The sequence below is a fragment of the Pleuronectes platessa genome, chromosome 17, assembly GCF_947347685.1.
Source record: "Pleuronectes platessa chromosome 17, fPlePla1.1, whole genome shotgun sequence".
Classification (NCBI taxonomy): Eukaryota; Metazoa; Chordata; class Actinopteri; order Pleuronectiformes; family Pleuronectidae; genus Pleuronectes; species Pleuronectes platessa.
The window spans coordinates 9,839,002-9,856,427 of NC_070642.1; the positions used below are offsets into that span (position 1 = coordinate 9,839,002).

Sequence of the window (17,426 nt, forward strand, 5' to 3'; positions counted from 1 at the left end):
AGAGAAAGAGAGAGAGAAAGAAAAACATCCGTTGGCAGCTGCAGGAGCTGAACCCCAGTGACTCCGCAAGTAGCTTTCCAGACACCTCTGGAATGACAGCACGCTTTATGCATTTCTGAGTTATGCCGGTGTGGATGTAAACAAGTTCACTTAAATCTTTCAGTGTGTCTGTCCTGTTTTCTATTAGGTTTGGTACCAATCTCATAGAACTGCGATTACAATAAAATAGCAAGTGTACAGCACATAGTTTAGTACGTCTGCCCAGTCGAACTTTCTGCTAGAATCAGAGTAATCAGCGTGAAAACTGATCATGCTGAAAAATGTAAACTTGGTTTTTTCAATGTCTTTTTCCCCCCCACCAATACTTGCAAAGCACATCAAGGTTGCCTTTGTATAACGGCGCCCCCGTGTGGCCACGGGGCGTCAGTGCAGCAACAAATACAGTTTTGGTTTCTTCTGCTGAGAATTTACGGTAACATCAGTATGTGACATTATTTAAACTTTTAACAGTTTCTGTAGATATTTCATTTTAACCTGTATTATTTGCAACGGTTGGGGTGACTATAAGAAATGTGGCCTTACTTTAAATGAAGCGTGACAGAAACGTTAAAATGGATCTTACTGATGCTAAAGCTGTTCAAATAATATTTAAACTAACAATATTAAAACCAAACCAAATATGTATACAGTATTTTGCATTGAAGCGTGTTAAACTAGCTAGATAGCATTAGCTGAATTAAAAGATAGCTAACATTAGCTAATGTTACTTTGAAATTTGTTTGGGCTTTAATGGGTCCTCAATATTCTTAGTTTCAGTATTATTTGAACGTCTTTAGCGTCAAGTAGCAGTTTCTCAGACACCTGCATTCAAAGTCAGGCCACATTTCTTAAAGCCAACAAAGCTTTTGAAAATAGTAAAAGGTAAATATATATGCAAACTGTTTAAAGTACGAGCTAACACTAGCTAGCTACATTAGCTTGACAGCAAACCCGGAAATGCCCTGAATGTGAGGCGCTTCTCTTCAATATCGACAAATTGCGTTGCGTGTTCGTGAACAACCCTTTACACTGATCCAGGAGCAGTGGTGGCACGCTGGTGTTGCAGCTTTATCGTGGAAGGAGAACTGATCCGGAATCAGCCTCCTCGGCACCGGATGTCTCGCGAGCGATTTCTACAGGAAATATACCGTCCGCCGCAGCGAGCATTTGTGAAGGGCTGCCATTTTAGCAAGCTTACGGTAAGAAAACTTGCTCCATGTTGTTGTTGTTGTGCGGTAGTTTCGCTGAGCCGCTGCTGCTGCTGATCACACTTCCAGGGTTGGAGTCATTTATCTCCTCCAGTTTCATTTATATAACTAAGTCAGCGTTAGCTTAACCTAGCTCGTTTAGCATCGTGTCCTTGGTTCTGCTGTTAGCTGTTGAGTATCCTAGCCGTGGACATTATGAAGAGTAAACATCCCATTCACTCTGTTGTCCTTAGTAGAGGAGCTTTAGATGCGCATGTGTGAAGTGTTTCAGATCCACATGGTCTTGTAAAGATAGTTCTACAAGCATTAGCTGAATAGTAGCTGCTCCCTTTTGCTCATGGGAAGCAATCGTTGCCCTAATATTAACCTCAGTAGTGATGATGCAGGCATTTCTCGAACTACTGCTCAAGATAAGTAGTGACGTGAATACGAAATACAAAAAATCGTCAGCACAACTGCCCCCGATCTCCTGAAACTCACCTGTGATCACAGATAAAAACGTGACTTAGCACAGTTCATACCTCCACCCAGGCCCCTCAGTCCCCCCACGAACCACGTGTAAATTCTATTTTTATTTGGTCTTCACTGAACTGCACACATTCATACATGAATGAATGAATTCTGTCCATTCCCAACAAATTTCGTGATAATTCCTCCTGTAGCTCTAGCATAATCCTGTATACGCAAAAATAAAAGCAGATTAAAACTTTACCTCCTTGGCAGAAGTAATTATAACCTAATACATAGATATGGCAGAGACTAGGACAAATGGGGGGCTTCGATAAGGGAATCAGCAGGGGCACACATGCAACTCAATGGGCCCAGAGGTCAAAGTTAATATGCTCCTGCTTTAAGGGGGGGAATGTGTAATTTCAAGGGCAAAACAACAGACAACAACCCTGCAAACGTCTGTGCTTGAAGCAACCCAGATTTTGTTTTTTTGTTTTTGTGTAATAAACACCTTTGCGAAGTTAAGGTAACTTGCCTTACAAGTGTCTGTTCCTTTTTCTGTTTCTGTCCGCAGCACAAATGCATCATGAAGCGCAACGTGGTCCAGCTCACCTCCAGGTCGCACCATGAAAACATCCTGGCTTCTCTGCATCAGCTGAGGCTGCAGGGGCTGTTGTGTGATGTCACCGTGCACGTAGACTTCCAGGGGGACAAGCAGGAGTTTCAGGCCCATCAGGTGGTGCTCGCAGCATCCAGTGGCTACTTCAAGAGCACCCTTCTCGTCCAGGATGTAGCCCGAGACACAATCTCCCTCTCAAATGTGCATTCTGACGATTTCTCCACGTTTCTGGAGTTTGTGTACACGGGTAAAGTGGAAGTGGCCAGCAAGAAGATCGCTGACGTGCAAGCAGCGGCAGAGTTGTTGGACTGCAGGGATCTGTCCGAGGTTTGTGATGAGGCCATGCGTGCTGAGACTTTAGAACCCCCTAAAAAGAAAACGCCTGCATCAAATGTTTCGGATCATTATTATTTACAGTGTGACGATAAAGAGAAAGGGCCCAAAGGGAAGAAGCAGCTGGGCAGGCTAGTTCTGAAGCGGCAGCGCTCACCACAGAGCTCGGAGAAGGAAGTCACCGCAAAAACATCTCGGGCGAAGAAAACAGTGACCAATGGAAAAAGCGAAGGGGGACAGGTGAAGCCGAGGAAATCCAGCCGCAGAATCCTTCAGAAGCGTCTAAACGCTACGAGAGAGACTTCGAACAGTGAAAACCAAGTTACCAATGAAGACACAGAGGAGTGTACAGAGGAGTGTGAGGACAGGACTGAAGTCGAGGCTCAGCCAGAGAACGGAGCGGAGAGAGGCGATGAGTCCTCGTGCAGAGTGCCGGGCTCTGATGTGGACAACTGTGAAAACGAGGACGATGTGCAAAGTAATATCGAAGACTCCATGTTATCTGTGGATGAGGAGGAGGAGGAGGAGGAGGACGAGGAGGAGGGGGAAGAGGGAGAGTCCAAGGTGACGTCAAAACGAACGTCCAAAGCCCAGTTCCAGTGTGAAAAGTGCCAGCGGACCTTCCACTACGAGAGGAGCTACCTGAAGCACATCAGGTTGGACATTGTAGTTATCCTCAGATTAAGTCACTGGTCTAACAGTGACATTGTTTATTATAATCCACTATTTGACAGGAGATGGTTACAGTTTCAGATTTATTGAATGCAAATTTTCACCAATGACGTTCACACCCAGCTGATGGCAAGCTCACAACCTCGTTATCAAACATCCTGATCATTTCATAGTTTGTATTCTAGTGTGATACCACTAACACTTACCACTAACAAGACCATCTAGATACACTCTAGATAAGCAGGCGAGATGGGGGTGTTTTTTCCAACATTTTCATTTACTAGTTGAGCAATTGGTGCAGGTCCAAATAAAAATCTGGAGTCAGTGATTTTAAATCTAGATTCATAAAGGGACTGTTGGGCATTGGTGGAGGTATGCATTCTACCCAGTGTCATTCTAGTTTATTAGTGTGTCCTACTTTATTAAGCACAATTTATGATCTGTTAAGAATCTGGTAAAACCTAAATTCATTCAGTAAGTGAATTCAATAACCTGTCTAGATGAGGACGAGAGAGGGAGAAGGGATTAAAGTGTAATTACATGGTGGATTCTGACAACCCAGTCAAATGTCTTAGAGTAGACAGGCATAGTAAAGTCAGCTTCTTAACAGCATGATCAATACTTTATTACCAAAATGAACCAAAAAGTCACACTGTGTACCTTCAGAGTTTTCAGAGACAGGCAAGTAGTTCTGATACACTTTCGATATTGCTGTGACCCATTCCCGATCTCTTGCCCAGCACGTACCACGGAGTGAAAGCAGACATGGTCTACCGCTGTGAGACCTGCCAGCAGACCTTCGCCAACCGCAGCAACTTGAAGATCCACGAGAAGCACGTCCACAGCAGCGAGAGACTCTTCTCCTGCGCCTGCTGCTCCAAGACCTTCAAACGGAAGAAGGATGTCGTCCGCCATCAAAGACAGGTGAGGATGCACGAAACAATGACTATCTAAAAGTCCAATGCAGAGCTATTTCACTGATAAAATATTTTGTCATGACTTATTTATCTGCACCTTTCTCTCCCACCCCTGTTGCTTCTCAGGTGCATGAACGTAACAGTATGCGTCACGTCTGCCCCGATTGTGGAAAGTCGCTCAGCTCCAAAACGGCTCTGTTGCTGCACGAGCGGATACACACTGGAGCAAAGCCGTTTGAGTGCACTGAATGCAGCGCCAGATTTACCCAGAATGCTGCTCTCAAGATGCACCGCAGGTACGGAACTCACAGATGATGACAGGAAGTGAGAATTGGGGAAGAAGCTGTGTGGATACTAACGATGTAAACCAGAGGGTTGAAGTTTTTGTATTTGGGGGAAGTCAAGAAGAAAGTAAGTTGAGCGAGCAATACTCACCTGTTAGGACAAATTCCCAGAGTGCTCTGTCTGAGAATGTGTTGCACAGAAAACACATTTTTTTTATATGGTCCTCCCTGTCCGTCCCATAGACTGTATATAAAGATGAGTGACGTGTTTCCACTTCCTCCCACTGAAATAACAACATGAAACTAAAAGATCCCGGATTAGAACGCTGCCATGTAGCGCGTCTAGAGCCAGACCCTGCGCAGTGGCATTTGACTTTTGACCTTGTTTTTATAGCATCAAACAACTGAATTTAACCAAACTTACTGGACAAATTGAATAAACAGCAGAGTTATAAAAAACGCCTACAACGACAGAATCTATCTTTGAGAAAAATGTATTTGACGGGTCCTTTAACGTTTTAGTTTGGTCCATATCCCATCAATTAACATGGAGGAGGTGATCGAAACGCATGTTGTCCGTCTTTATAAAACAGTCTATGATCTGTCGAATCATCAACTGTGGACTTAAATATACAAAAACCGGTGAGTATTTACGACGTGATAATGACAGCTGGGAGTTTTGTTTAGAAACACAAATATATATGTGTGTGTATATATTTGAGGTCTAAACGATGCCTATTTGTAGGATTCACACAGGAGAGAAGCCTTTTGCATGTGACGAGTGCGAAGCCAGGTTCACCCAGAAGCACATGTTGGCTTATCATAAGAGATCACACACAGGTAAGACTGACATAGTATTACAACTCTCCACATTTCTGTATTATCATCTTTATTTGTCCCTTTAAGTAGTCCTATAGGATTTGTACCCACACTGCTATCTACACATGTCAGACCACATGTGAAGAGGATGTTTCTTTTCCTGTGTCTTTTTTTCGCTTGTCAGGAGAGAAGCCTTTCATGTGTGAGGCGTGTGGGAAAAGCTTTGCGTCTAAAGAATACCTCCGGCACCACTCAAACATCCACACTGGCTTCAAGCCGTACAAGTGCGAACAGTGTGGCCGAGGCTTTGCTCAGAGGAACTCTCTTCACCAGCATATAAAGACACACACAGGTAACCGCATGAACAGTCACACTTAGTTTTTTCCGGTCATTTGAGGGCATCATCTGCTTTTAACCTCAACCTCATCCCTGTCCTCCTGTTTTAATTCCACCCGCGTGTGTGTGCTCTCTCTTAGGCGAGCGTCCGTACAGTTGTAAAGAATGTCACAAGTGTTTTACCCAGATCAACGCCCTGCAGAGGCACCAGCGTATCCACACGGGGGAGAAACCCTACATGTGTGGCCTCTGTAGCCGCACCTTCACTGACCAGTCCACCCTCCGCAGGCACGCTATGGTTAGTGGTGCCTACCTTACTATGTCGTTCTATCTGAAAGTTTTTTTTAAAATGTGACTGTTTGGGAACAGCGTTGCTGAAACTGGCTTTTTGACTGGACCGACACATTAAAAAAAAGCTTTATTAATGGTTTAAGGGCTACTAGTCCATGCCTAAAGTGCTTTGACTGCTTTTAAAACTAACGTGAGCTCTTTTGACGTTCAGACTCACGACGCCGATGCTCCCTGGAAAACCTACCTTGTGGTTCTACAGGGAAATATGGAGGACAAGAAACCCAAATCCACCCCTAAGGGAAAGACAAAAAAAGCAGGAGCTGCGGCTGGTGACGCTGTTTCCACTGGTGCTGAAGGTGACACTGTTACTCCCGCTGATGCCACCTGTGCTGTTTATGCCGATGATGCTGCTGCTGCCAGTAAAACCACCACAGATTCCATTCTGGCTCGCGCCGAGCCAGTCACTCTTCCGCCCGATTGGACCAGCCATGGAACCATTGCTCTGGTCAGTCAAGGCGGGATCACCGTCATCCACACCGAGGTGCCACCTGGGACGCATATCCAGCCCATCATGACCACTGACGGCACAGGCACCAACCTCATTTCCTTAGATGGTTCCACCATCCCCTTCTCTATACCTGTCTCTATGGCTCATCCCATCCCCTTGGTCTCCTCCATCTCCACCTCCTCTTTGTCCCTACCCTCAGTTCTCTCCTTCCCTGTCTCTGACGCCACATTGGCACCGGTCAACGAGATCCCAGCTGTTCCAACGTCATCCGTCCTGGAAGCTGCTGTGTCACAGACGCTTCTGTCTCCAGTTTTAGAGACCAAGATCAACCAATCCCAACCTGATATTCAGACTGTGGTCGTCGCTGACATGGTTTGTGGAAACGAACAAACGGCAGCTGTCGATGCACAGGAAAAGAAAAAGGCAGCAGAAAACTCTTTGGATGAAATTAAGAACACCCCCGATCAAGACGCTGTGTAGAAAGTGGGTGTAAATATAAAGCTCTTTATCTTGGGCCACGTTTCAACCCCTCAGTAATGCAAGTTTTTCTGAATCAGTGTAATGACTTTGTCACATCTGTGATCTTCAGTGTTTACCACGACATGTTGAGATGTTAAGGTACTCAGTGGGAAATGCTACATGCTTAAGAGATGTAACTAAGGTAAAACCAAGCATTGAGTATTAATATTATATGGTTTGTTAATTTACCGAGTTGAATACAAATATGAAGGCGATTGTTAGTTACTAACAAATAATGCCAAACATCACATAAGGTTAAATTCCCTTCAATCCCTTGTATAAGTATCACAGAACTTTTCCTGTCATATATATATATATATAATAAAACTTCAGGAGTTACATATTGGACGTTCTGCAGGATGATCTGGGAACCTAGTCCGAAGTCCTTGGCAGCGAAAGACCACCCCCCCACTGAATTAGCTTTCCATACATCTGTGGAATGACAGCATGCTCTTTGCAACCCTGTTGATTTATTTAGGTTTGAATTTAAATGAGTGAGCTTAAATCCTTCAAAATTCTGGCCCTTTACTCTGTTTGGATGTTTTCCATGTAGCTACATCATAGACTGTATGAGCTACACCTGCATTTCAAAGTAATTGTCAACAATGTTGACTCCAAAGGAAAATACATACCTTTTAAAACGCTTAAGTTTCGAAGTTTCAACCGAGTTCAATGAAATCAGTTACCTTATTTTCAAATGAGTTAATTTGACAAGAACATGTCGATTTGTTATAGACATGGTACCTGATCAAAATACTGTAATAAAGATGGTCAGTTAAAAAGAATGCCCACTAAAGGTGACACGGACATTGTGTGATGCATAAGAGCAGGAAGTAGTCGTGTCAAAACTAGATTATAGGTGATTGATTAGATTGATTAGATTTTTGTTCACCAGTCAGATTTGACTCAGGTTACAGCTGGACATGGCAGCGGAGACACAGAGGAAGGTAACAGTTCAATAAAAGGTATACATCACCAGAATTATGTATTATTATACATATTATCTATAAGGCAACACAATTTAGTAGTATCCTCATAAAGACAAGTCACTTTAGCTTGTAATACTGTATATATTTCCACTTGGGTGACAATCTTCTGTACACTAGTAAGTTATCAATACACTAAACATACAATGGTCCAGATTTTCTATAATCTCAATATAGGATCAAGCACTACTGGTAATGTGTTTACTGTCTAGTACTGAACTGAAGCTCCAATAAGTTTGATTTAGGAACACGAAAGATGATTAAAGGACAGACTGATGCTTATAACACACAACGCTTCTATCTCACACATAAGGTCAAAGGCAGGGCATTGTGGGATAGAATACCTTTATTATTGTCCATTCGCACAAGCATACAGATCATATCCTAGGTCCATGGTCATTCCACTCTGGAAGAAGCTGGATACGCAGGGCGACTGACCCTTTAGTAAAAACTTTGGTCTGGCTCACTAGTGGATGTGACACGACTGTAACCTACACATAATGACATGCTTAGCGACTGGCCAGATGCAAGGTAGTAAACCTTCACCGAGTTAGTGAACGACACGACACGGCACAGAGAGGAGAGACTAATGATGCGCGGTAATACCAAGATTACTGCCCTGGGAAGAAGGAGCCACGGTTCCCACGTCAGTGCTTCTCATTCAAAAATACAGCTCACATGGGCAAATCTAAACATTTCAGCCTCCAACGTTAAAGTTTTACTACATCAACAAAAAATGAAATGATAATAAAGGAACTTTTAAATTATCAAATCATGAATATGTAAGGAAAAATTACAAATGTTTAACAGTCTACATTTGGTGCATATCATCCCCCTTCGTCTAGAAGGTGATAAACAGGAAACTAAAATATTTTTTTGCGTTTTATTTTATTTTATAATGGTAATGACTTTGAATAACGTTTGTGACATTTATTTCACCCTTCCCTTCTAGTTCAACACAATACAAATTAAGATAATAGTAGATTCTTTAAATAAATACAACGATAATCTTATGTACAACAAACAGACATTTAAATAATTTAAAATATATAATAAACTAGCTTTAAAAAAAACAAGCTGCATTTGACTAGGAAACAAGAGTACAAAACATGCAGTGGGTGTCGTTAACACTAAGTTCAATATGATATACCACTCGGAATTCCACCAGCACGGATTCCAGCAGAAAAAGGTATGCAGCAATCCCCTGGGCAGAGGTGAGGGCGAGAGGATTTACATTCTGACTAGATTCAGATATGCTCTGCAGGAAAGCAAGGTAGTGCTCTGAACATGTAGCAGTGGGATGTTCAAAAATCATCAGCAGACACCCCTGTCCTGATGCTATACAGTGAGGTGAGTGCGTGTTTGTGTAGCTGTGTGTGTGTGTGTGTGTGTGTGTATGTATGCATGTATGTAAGCATGCGTGATGGATTTGTCCCTCCGTGCTGTGCGTCTAACCCCCGTGTCGCTCATTTCAGATCCCCTTCGTCGCCCTGGATGGTCTTTTTGATGCGCAGCAGGAGGGTTGTGTGCCACTGGTCCAGACGTGAGATCGAGTCAAACTCCTTTACCTGCAGACAGAAAAGAAAAGAGACACTAGAGCACGACTGATACAATAGTTACCCGATATAAGACATTTGTTTTTCTGCCGTTTAGAGTAATAAACATTCTGATTGAATTTGCAGTGAGACATGAAATTGCATCTATGTTATTACAAAGCGAGATTGGTATGGTGTTTAGGTTAAAAAAAAAAAAAAAAAGGACTGAAAAACACATATTAACCTTTTGCTGCAACAAAAACCACTGTCTCAAGTACAATCGCACTCAGTAGAAAACCGTACCTCAGCCAGGTCCAAATGTCCCCTTAAATTTTTTAATAAAGCTGCACCACATTTCACACAATCACCGATATCAGTTTCCTAAGTGTGCCTGATTTTCTAAATTAAGATCTATTAAAAATCCTTCCAATATTTTTTAAACACCCTCTCCCAATGTGTCAGTGACCAAAAGAAATCCTGGATCCCCACCTTAATTGAATGGCTTTTCCCCTGACCCATACTGCACCCTTCCCCCAACTTTTTTTCAGTAGCTTTTACACAATTTTGCTTGGAATCCAACTGACAGAGGAACATAACCTCCATAATCCGAGAAGAGTTATGTTTACAAATTAAGTGATTTAATTAGCAGCTTTGCAAATGTATAAACTAACACATCTGTCATATTGTTAAGTATTTCTCTAAGTCTCTGACGAGGCCTCTTCCCTCTCTGACTTTGAGTTCATTTTAAAACATGTTTTTTGGAGCTCGGCTCCGTCTTCACGACTTTCATATAAACACAGTCCTGAGAGACTTCACAGATTCCTGAGATCCAGTTTTCTTCTTTCCTGAAAACACATGGGATTCAACCAAACTACAATAGCTGAAGCAGAGGGATTTCTGAGCCCACCAACAACTTTCATAGTGTTCACATGACTTACTGCCTCTGTGAAAGCTTCACTGTTCTGCTCTTCATGTGCCTCAAGAAGTTTCTGTCAAGCAAAAAAACCGAAATGTAGGTTACTCATAGAACTGATTCACTGAGCCACTGGCTGCCTCGGAGTTGTCAGCATCCACTTACCTTCAACAACTTGCATTCTCTGGAGTCTGTGAAGGCCGGGAACATCTCCTCATATTTTTCAATAGCAATCTGTGGAGACACAGCGTGTTAGATTGTACCACAGCTCTCCGTCCCTAAACTGAGACCGAACCACAGAGGTATAAACTCGCCTTGGCGTTGAGCTCGTCGACGATGAAATGACAGAGGGAGGCTTTGAAGAAATACTCTTTGGCGCTGTATTTCAGCAGCGGGTTGTCCATCGTGCTAGCTCCGACCTGGATGCATCCAAATCAGAAGAAATGTATTAGAAATGTCATTAATTACAGGGGTTGAAAAAGTGAGAGCATGACACAATGAATCTCAGCAGTAGCCACCTGCTCGTAGATCTCAATCGCTTTCTGGTATTGCTCCAGCTGAGCAGCGTAACCCCCGACCTTCAGCAGACACTTGTTAGCAGAACTAAAGACAAATTGAAATAAAACAAAAAGCTCATTAGCATGGAACATTGGAGAGTAAAACAGTCAAACAAGAATCCAGGTGAATACAGCTGAAATCTGATCAATCCAAACAGTACAAAGGAAAACAAAAGATATCCAGATAAAACTTTTCCTTTCAGAGTTATTGATAACTATAACAAAAAATGTCAGATTATTATCTTTTTTTAGATACTCAATGAAGGCTGCAGTTTTAAGCTCTTTTTCTGAGTAGAGAACGGCAAACAAGTTCAAATCAGATGTTGAACATTAAAAACAAGTAAGTTCTTTGCCTCCTTTACAAAGCATAAGCAACATATTGATACATATTGAGCTGTTGTTGTATTGTTGTTGATGACCAATTCTTGTTATTGCTTTATCTCCCAGCCGAAGTGCAAGTTTCACTCATGTTAGCCTTTAAGCTGCAACAGTTAAAATGAATGAACTTTGTGTGACAGGTCTGTTTATGACATTCAAGGGAATAATGTAACTTTCCTGTACTATCTTATCCACGTATATTTGGAAACTGAACAAACAAAAGTTTTCATTTTTCTCACATGGTAGAATCAGGTTTTAGAGCTGAAAATCGATGGGAGACAATACAGATAATATGCAGTTTTAGTTTGGTAGAAGAAACAGAGAGAACAGTACCTGTTTGATTCTTCTCCTTTGTAGTAGTCGGCTGCTTGTTCATAATGTGCAATGGCCTTTACAAAAGAAAAACAACAAACCCAATCTTAAGTGTTCTTTGAAACAAATATTGCTCCTACTGCTCATATTGACTACGTAGCTTGTGTTACCTTTTCGATATCCACCATTTCAGACTCGTAGATCTCTGCGATATTGATGTGGTGTTTGGCTGCGATGGTGAATCTTCCCTGGGAGAGAAGAGGAAGAGGAGAGAACTCATTATGAATGGGATCTATCCTGACGATGTGATATCCAGCTCTGTTAAAGGCAGATTTACTCTTGTGAATGAGATGCAGAAGTTCTATGAGCATCTTACCATGTCTGTGTATATTTCGATGGAAGCATTTAAACACTTGATTGCCTCTTTTGGCAGCATTAAGGGAAGAGGAGGCAATGGTTAGACATGATTTATTAGAACCTTCACACTTAGATATACAACACTGGTGTAGTTTGAGTTAGAGAATCCAAAAACTAAAAATAGAGCAAAACCAGAAGAAAGAGGCTCCTCTTCAGTGGACGGCTACCCTCCCCCAAAACCAATGGTCATATCTCTGCTTAGGGAGAATATTAAATGAGGCCAGAGAGAAAACAAAGAGCCCTATAAATCACCTCACTGTAAATGCCAGGAAATTTAGGGGTAATAACTCTCACAGGATCAATTGCTAGAAAGATCCACAGCGAAGCAACTCAGGCCATTTGTACAGTAAAGTGCAGCCTCATAACCAGAGCCCAAGTGTTAAACTGTCCTGATTTCCTATCCAAAATCTAAAAAATCTGCCTGGGGATAAAAATATTTTTCAGTAATCTAGAAGAACACACAATCTACATTGACTCATCTTGGGATATTAAATTAATATCCTGTGAGAGTCAAACCTGAACAGCCTCAACCTGTCAAGTTAACACTAAATTACACAGGATTTAGTCTTGGATGGATTTTATATATATATTTTCAAATTTGTAAAAAAAAAAAATCATGCATAATTGTATTGCATCAAACTTTAAATTTGACGTTTCATTTTAGAATCAGATCAGAGTCATTTAGAATCAAATTAGCCATTTCTGACATGTTGGGTCTGGACTTTCTCCATGAACGATGTAGCAGGAGATTCTCTACTCAGACGCGCTCAAAGCAACACAGGAATGTCCCTGGTGTTCAGGTGAGGGGTGGAGCAGCAGGCACAGACAGGACATGACGTATAAACTCTGCTGTGGAGCTCACGTCCTTTTTATTAACAGCACATCAACACTTGCTCTGGCCCTTTTCGCCAAAAGTTCTCGACAGTTCTTGAGCACCTCTTTTTCATTATTAGATATTTGTATACTTTGGGTTACATAGGTTTGAACCCAGTCGGTTTTCTCTTACCATTTGGGTCCGACTTCTTGAAAGCGTTCCCTGCGTCGATGAAACTGGTGGCGCAGTCATGTTTGTTCTGCAGCTGCATGTGGATACGTGCGGCCTTGCAAAACGCATTTCCAGCAGCTGAAGACGGACAGAAAGAGAAGAGAAAATGTCATGCACACATACTGTACACTCTGCTTTTAGCTGACACTCTAATTTATGCACATCATTCCACCGTTTTAGCTCGTGACTCCTTCACAAAGTGCTGCACTTTGCATTTACAGAGCAAAAAAAAAAGGGGGAAAAAAGCACACAATCCCACAGCGTCTCAGCTGTGTCGAAACAGATAAGATGGATATCTTAAGGAAACTAAACTTACCGTTCCAGTTTTTGGCCATCTTGAACATGTTGGCTGCTCTGCAGTACATCTCACATGCTTCTTCTACTTTTTGAGGTCCTCTAGAAACCACAGAAGAAAAGAAAATGTTGTAAATACACTGAACCTATTATACATTTCCATACAGGCTATTCTGTACGAAATTTAAATAAGAAAATGTGGCATCATAGGTCACAGGGTGATGCAATGCTGAGATGGATGTAGGGCTGGGCGATTTTTCGATCTCGATTCGGGATCGCGATAAAATGTTGATCGATTTCGATTATCTCCTTGTGACATGTATTCGATCTCACGTGGCAAAAGTAAGCGCAACAACAGTGTCGGAGTCTGCCGGCTGCCGTCTGCAGGTAGGACACGACACGCCCACTTCCCATCGTGAAAGTAGCTGCAGTTGCGAGAGAGAGAAAAAGAGAGAACGAAGTTGGAAAAAGGAGAAAAAAGGAGTGAAACTGAAGTCGGGGACAGCGAAAATAATGCCGAATGTGAAAGCGACATCACTACATCACCCGAAACCGAAGACATTGTCGAAAAAAAGGGTAACGCGACGTCGGGGTGTGTGTACGTGGTTTGGATACGGCAAAAATGACGAGGAGCAGACGAAGCCGGTCTGCAAAATATGCCGGCGGTCGGTACCAGCCAGGACGGGAAACACCACAAACCTTTTCAATCACCTGAGACGGCACCATCCCAGTGATTACACAGAGAGTTTGACTCTGCGGGCTCAAGTTTGCACGACACCAAACAAAGAGACAGGCAAGACCACTACGTCTCCCGTTAGCATCGCTAACGGGAGCGATTCTGTTCTGTTAGCAAAACAACAGTCCATCCAGTCGTGTTTTGCAGCCATTGCCCCATATTAAAAACAATCGAAGCGGGGCAAAAATATAACGAGCGCTAATACTTATTGCTTAGCTAAAGATATGATGCCCCTGAGCACAGTGGAGAGGGACGGCTTCAGGAAACTGATCAAAGTGTTAGACCCCAGGTACGAGCTCCTAGTTTAGCACTTGAATGTGTCAGAGGGTCTGACGCTGACCCACATGTTTACTTGTTTATGTGCTCATTATTGGAAGGCATATTCATTTTTTTTTAATGTTAATAAACTTTATTGTAAATTTCAGTGAATCTCTTGTTTCTTCAAGCTTCAGGATCATGATAAGAATCGAGATCGATCAATATGGAAAAACATATCGTGATAACATTTTTTTCCATATCGCCCAGCCCTAGATGGATGGACTCTATCTTTTCCACAGGCATCATCCTATACAGGCATTATAGATCTCCACCCCTCCACGAAGAGAAGTGGACCCCTGGGAGCTGCCTGGATTTGTTATGATACTCTGGGGGATGACATCACTGCTTGGTCAGCCACAGAATTATCATCTGGAGGTCACCTCAGACAGGGCTTCAGGGAAAACACAGTCACACAACTGCCTTTTCTATTTTGGACACATGCAAACACAGCTTTATTTGCTGCATCTCTATTGTACGGTTTAATAATCCACATATAAGATGCCATGAATTATATATCACCTAATTTATGGAGCTCCAAAAAGTCACTGGCCCTCTATATATTATTACTTTTCCTCTTACTATGCATTTCTTTTAATCTATGCTTAATGAAATCTAAAAATAAACCTAGATATAAAGCAGGGGATAGGAATCAGCATCTGCAATCACAACTAGGAGGTACATTTTTAATAAGAATATAGGCAAATTAATAACAGGGAAAAGTACATGCCAACTGTTTGTCTGGATTTGAGTTAATTTTATCACTAACTATCACATAAGCTAAAATCTTGAAATTGAGCTGTATCCTTGGAAATTCTTTGATTTAGCACCTAATTACAACTTCATAATAATATTTAAGGATCACCTTGAACACAGAGTGGGAAAGTGCTGCACAACAAGAGAGCAAAATATTCGAATAGATAGATTCATTTGCTATTACTGTGTTGTGTGTGCAGCTGATGCTCCAAACCAATGATGGTGGGGTCAAAGAGAATGAGTGGCAACCATCACAAACTGTAGGTCTGTGTGTGATGGGGGTTAAAGTCAGGTTCACTTAAATAAATGCACTGATGAACCAAATGCTATAAAAACACTGCTGGGATGACGGCTGTACATCCACTGTCATGGTGTGAGGTCACGTGGTCCATTAAAGGGGGTTTGACAGTAGAGCCTAAGAAATAAGACACATATATACTGGCACATACTTCCATTTTCATACAGTCTGTGTGAAACGACCCAACAGGCTACAAGTAAGTCCTGTGAGGTACCTTCACCTTATCAAGTTAGCTTAACTACTGCGCAGCTTCCATGCTAGCGTCCAGGAGAGAGGGGTGTGTTGACAGGGATCACAGCTAACCAAGCTAACGTAGCTAACCCACCAGCAGGATTTATTTCACGGTAAATGACGCTGAAACCTCACCTAACCTAACCTTAGCCGCGGAGCTAATTGGGAGCTAATTGGAAGCTAACTGGACGCTAACTGGACGCTAGATGGGTGCATGTACAGACAGGGGTTGTTGTGAGTTAGCTAGCTGTCTGTTTCTCTGCTGCAGTGCTGTCTTACCCTCCAAACATCCCGCCCAGAAAGGAGCCGGACGACTTGACTTTCTTATCGGCGTCGGCCATCAGCTGGATGGCTTCCTTCTCCTTCCCCGAGTTGTCCATCTTGTAATTGTCGGTGTTCAGGAGAGAATGTGCACAAAGTGTAAATCCCGCAGAGGACCGAGCTGCGTTCACAGAGGATTACAGGAGACGGGTTGATTTAGCGTGGGCGTGCACCAGCTAGCGGTTTAAGACGAGCCGCGCGGCATCATGGGAGGTGAAGTTTCCAGATGCGGCAATGAGAGTTGGCTTCGCGGCAGAAGGAACTACAACACCCACGCAAAACGAGGAAGTGTTTTTTATATCCAGTTTTACGTAACAGCTGATGGCATATTGTGAAAAGTATCTTTAAGATTATTTGACTGTTAAATGTTATAGCACATTTTAGAAAATAATATTGACTTTATTTCACACCCAGAAACGCAGAATAACAATGTAGGTAAATAATACCACTGGAGGAGTTCTGTTTGAATTTAAAGAATATAGCAGCAAAACTAATACACAAGAAAAGAAATTACAATTTACATACATTTTTATTACATTATGTTTGTACATCTTGATGTCTCTTTATTTGGCTATATATCTGCAATGTTTGTATATAAAGTTGATAGATAGATCGATAGATCGATAGATAGATAGATAGATAGATATTTAATATTTTACAAAGCAGTTTTGGATATGAAAATAAAATAACAAATCTTATCGTCTGAAAAACAATCTAAAAGAAGCAACTAAACCAGTGTACGCTGCGCAAATGTACAGTAGGGGGCGCTGTAACATCACAACTGACCTCTTGTGCAATCAAGCTGAAAGTACATTTCAAGCGTTGGCCAGAACTTAAGTGCATTTACTCAAGTATATACTATATACTATACTTGAGTACACATTTGAGGTAGTAAATTACTGTTGGCATTCATGCAACTATGCAACTTCTAATACATGTCAGCAGGAAATGTTGTACTTTGTACTCCATTACATTTGTCTGAGAGTTTAGACTCTTAACCAGCTTATCTTATAATTGTGAGACGGACCAGTGCAATGGAAGGAGACGACCAGGGCGTCTGAGAGATACTGTCAGGGTTATCACACAGAAGTGACTGCAGGATAAAAGGTAGCAGTATAGTGAATTAACAAGTGACTTACACTGTAATTTATCCTGCCTTTGTCAGGGCTGTATTTGAAAGCAGTCATTGATGGTGGAGCAGAATATGAGAGAGCAATGCAGCCATAGTACATTAGAGGAGGGATGAAGAGTCGGGCGTCTGAGTACAATAGTATAATAATGACATCTGCCCCAGCCTATTCTTTCCTTGTTTGCCCTCACAGCAGTGGCTCAACCTC

General features: G+C 42.1%; 2 protein-coding genes across 3 annotated transcripts; one reads left to right on the forward strand and one right to left on the reverse strand.

The window, feature by feature from the left end:
- The first annotated feature begins 422 nt into the window (after window positions 1-422).
- Window positions 423-7,976, forward strand: gzf1 (GDNF-inducible zinc finger protein 1). Its single transcript, XM_053445054.1, has 9 exons — window positions 423-472; window positions 1,078-1,238; window positions 2,272-3,305; window positions 4,062-4,245; window positions 4,365-4,534; window positions 5,268-5,362; window positions 5,526-5,693; window positions 5,818-5,975; window positions 6,180-7,976. The coding sequence occupies exons 2-9, from the start codon at window positions 1,155-1,157 to the stop codon at window positions 6,954-6,956; spliced, it is 2,670 nt and encodes an 889-aa protein (XP_053301029.1). The 5' UTR covers window positions 423-472; window positions 1,078-1,154; the 3' UTR covers window positions 6,957-7,976.
- Window positions 7,977-8,309: 333 nt separating this feature from the next.
- Window positions 8,310-16,264, reverse strand: napbb (N-ethylmaleimide-sensitive factor attachment protein, beta b). 2 transcript variants are annotated; one of them, XM_053445055.1, is made up of 11 exons: window positions 16,048-16,264; window positions 13,455-13,534; window positions 13,100-13,216; window positions 12,053-12,099; window positions 11,847-11,924; window positions 11,698-11,753; window positions 10,948-11,032; window positions 10,744-10,848; window positions 10,595-10,663; window positions 10,455-10,505; window positions 8,310-9,549 (listed from the first exon to the last, which is right to left on the reverse strand). In XM_053445055.1, the coding sequence occupies exons 1-11, from the start codon at window positions 16,146-16,148 to the stop codon at window positions 9,448-9,450; spliced, it is 891 nt and encodes a 296-aa protein (XP_053301030.1). In that variant the 5' UTR covers window positions 16,149-16,264; the 3' UTR covers window positions 8,310-9,447. The 2 variants fall into 2 exon arrangements, with proteins under 2 accessions (XP_053301030.1, XP_053301031.1); XM_053445056.1 differs by lacking the exon at window positions 12,053-12,099 and having other exon boundaries at window positions 16,048-16,107.
- Window positions 16,265-17,426: the final 1,162 nt, after the last annotated feature.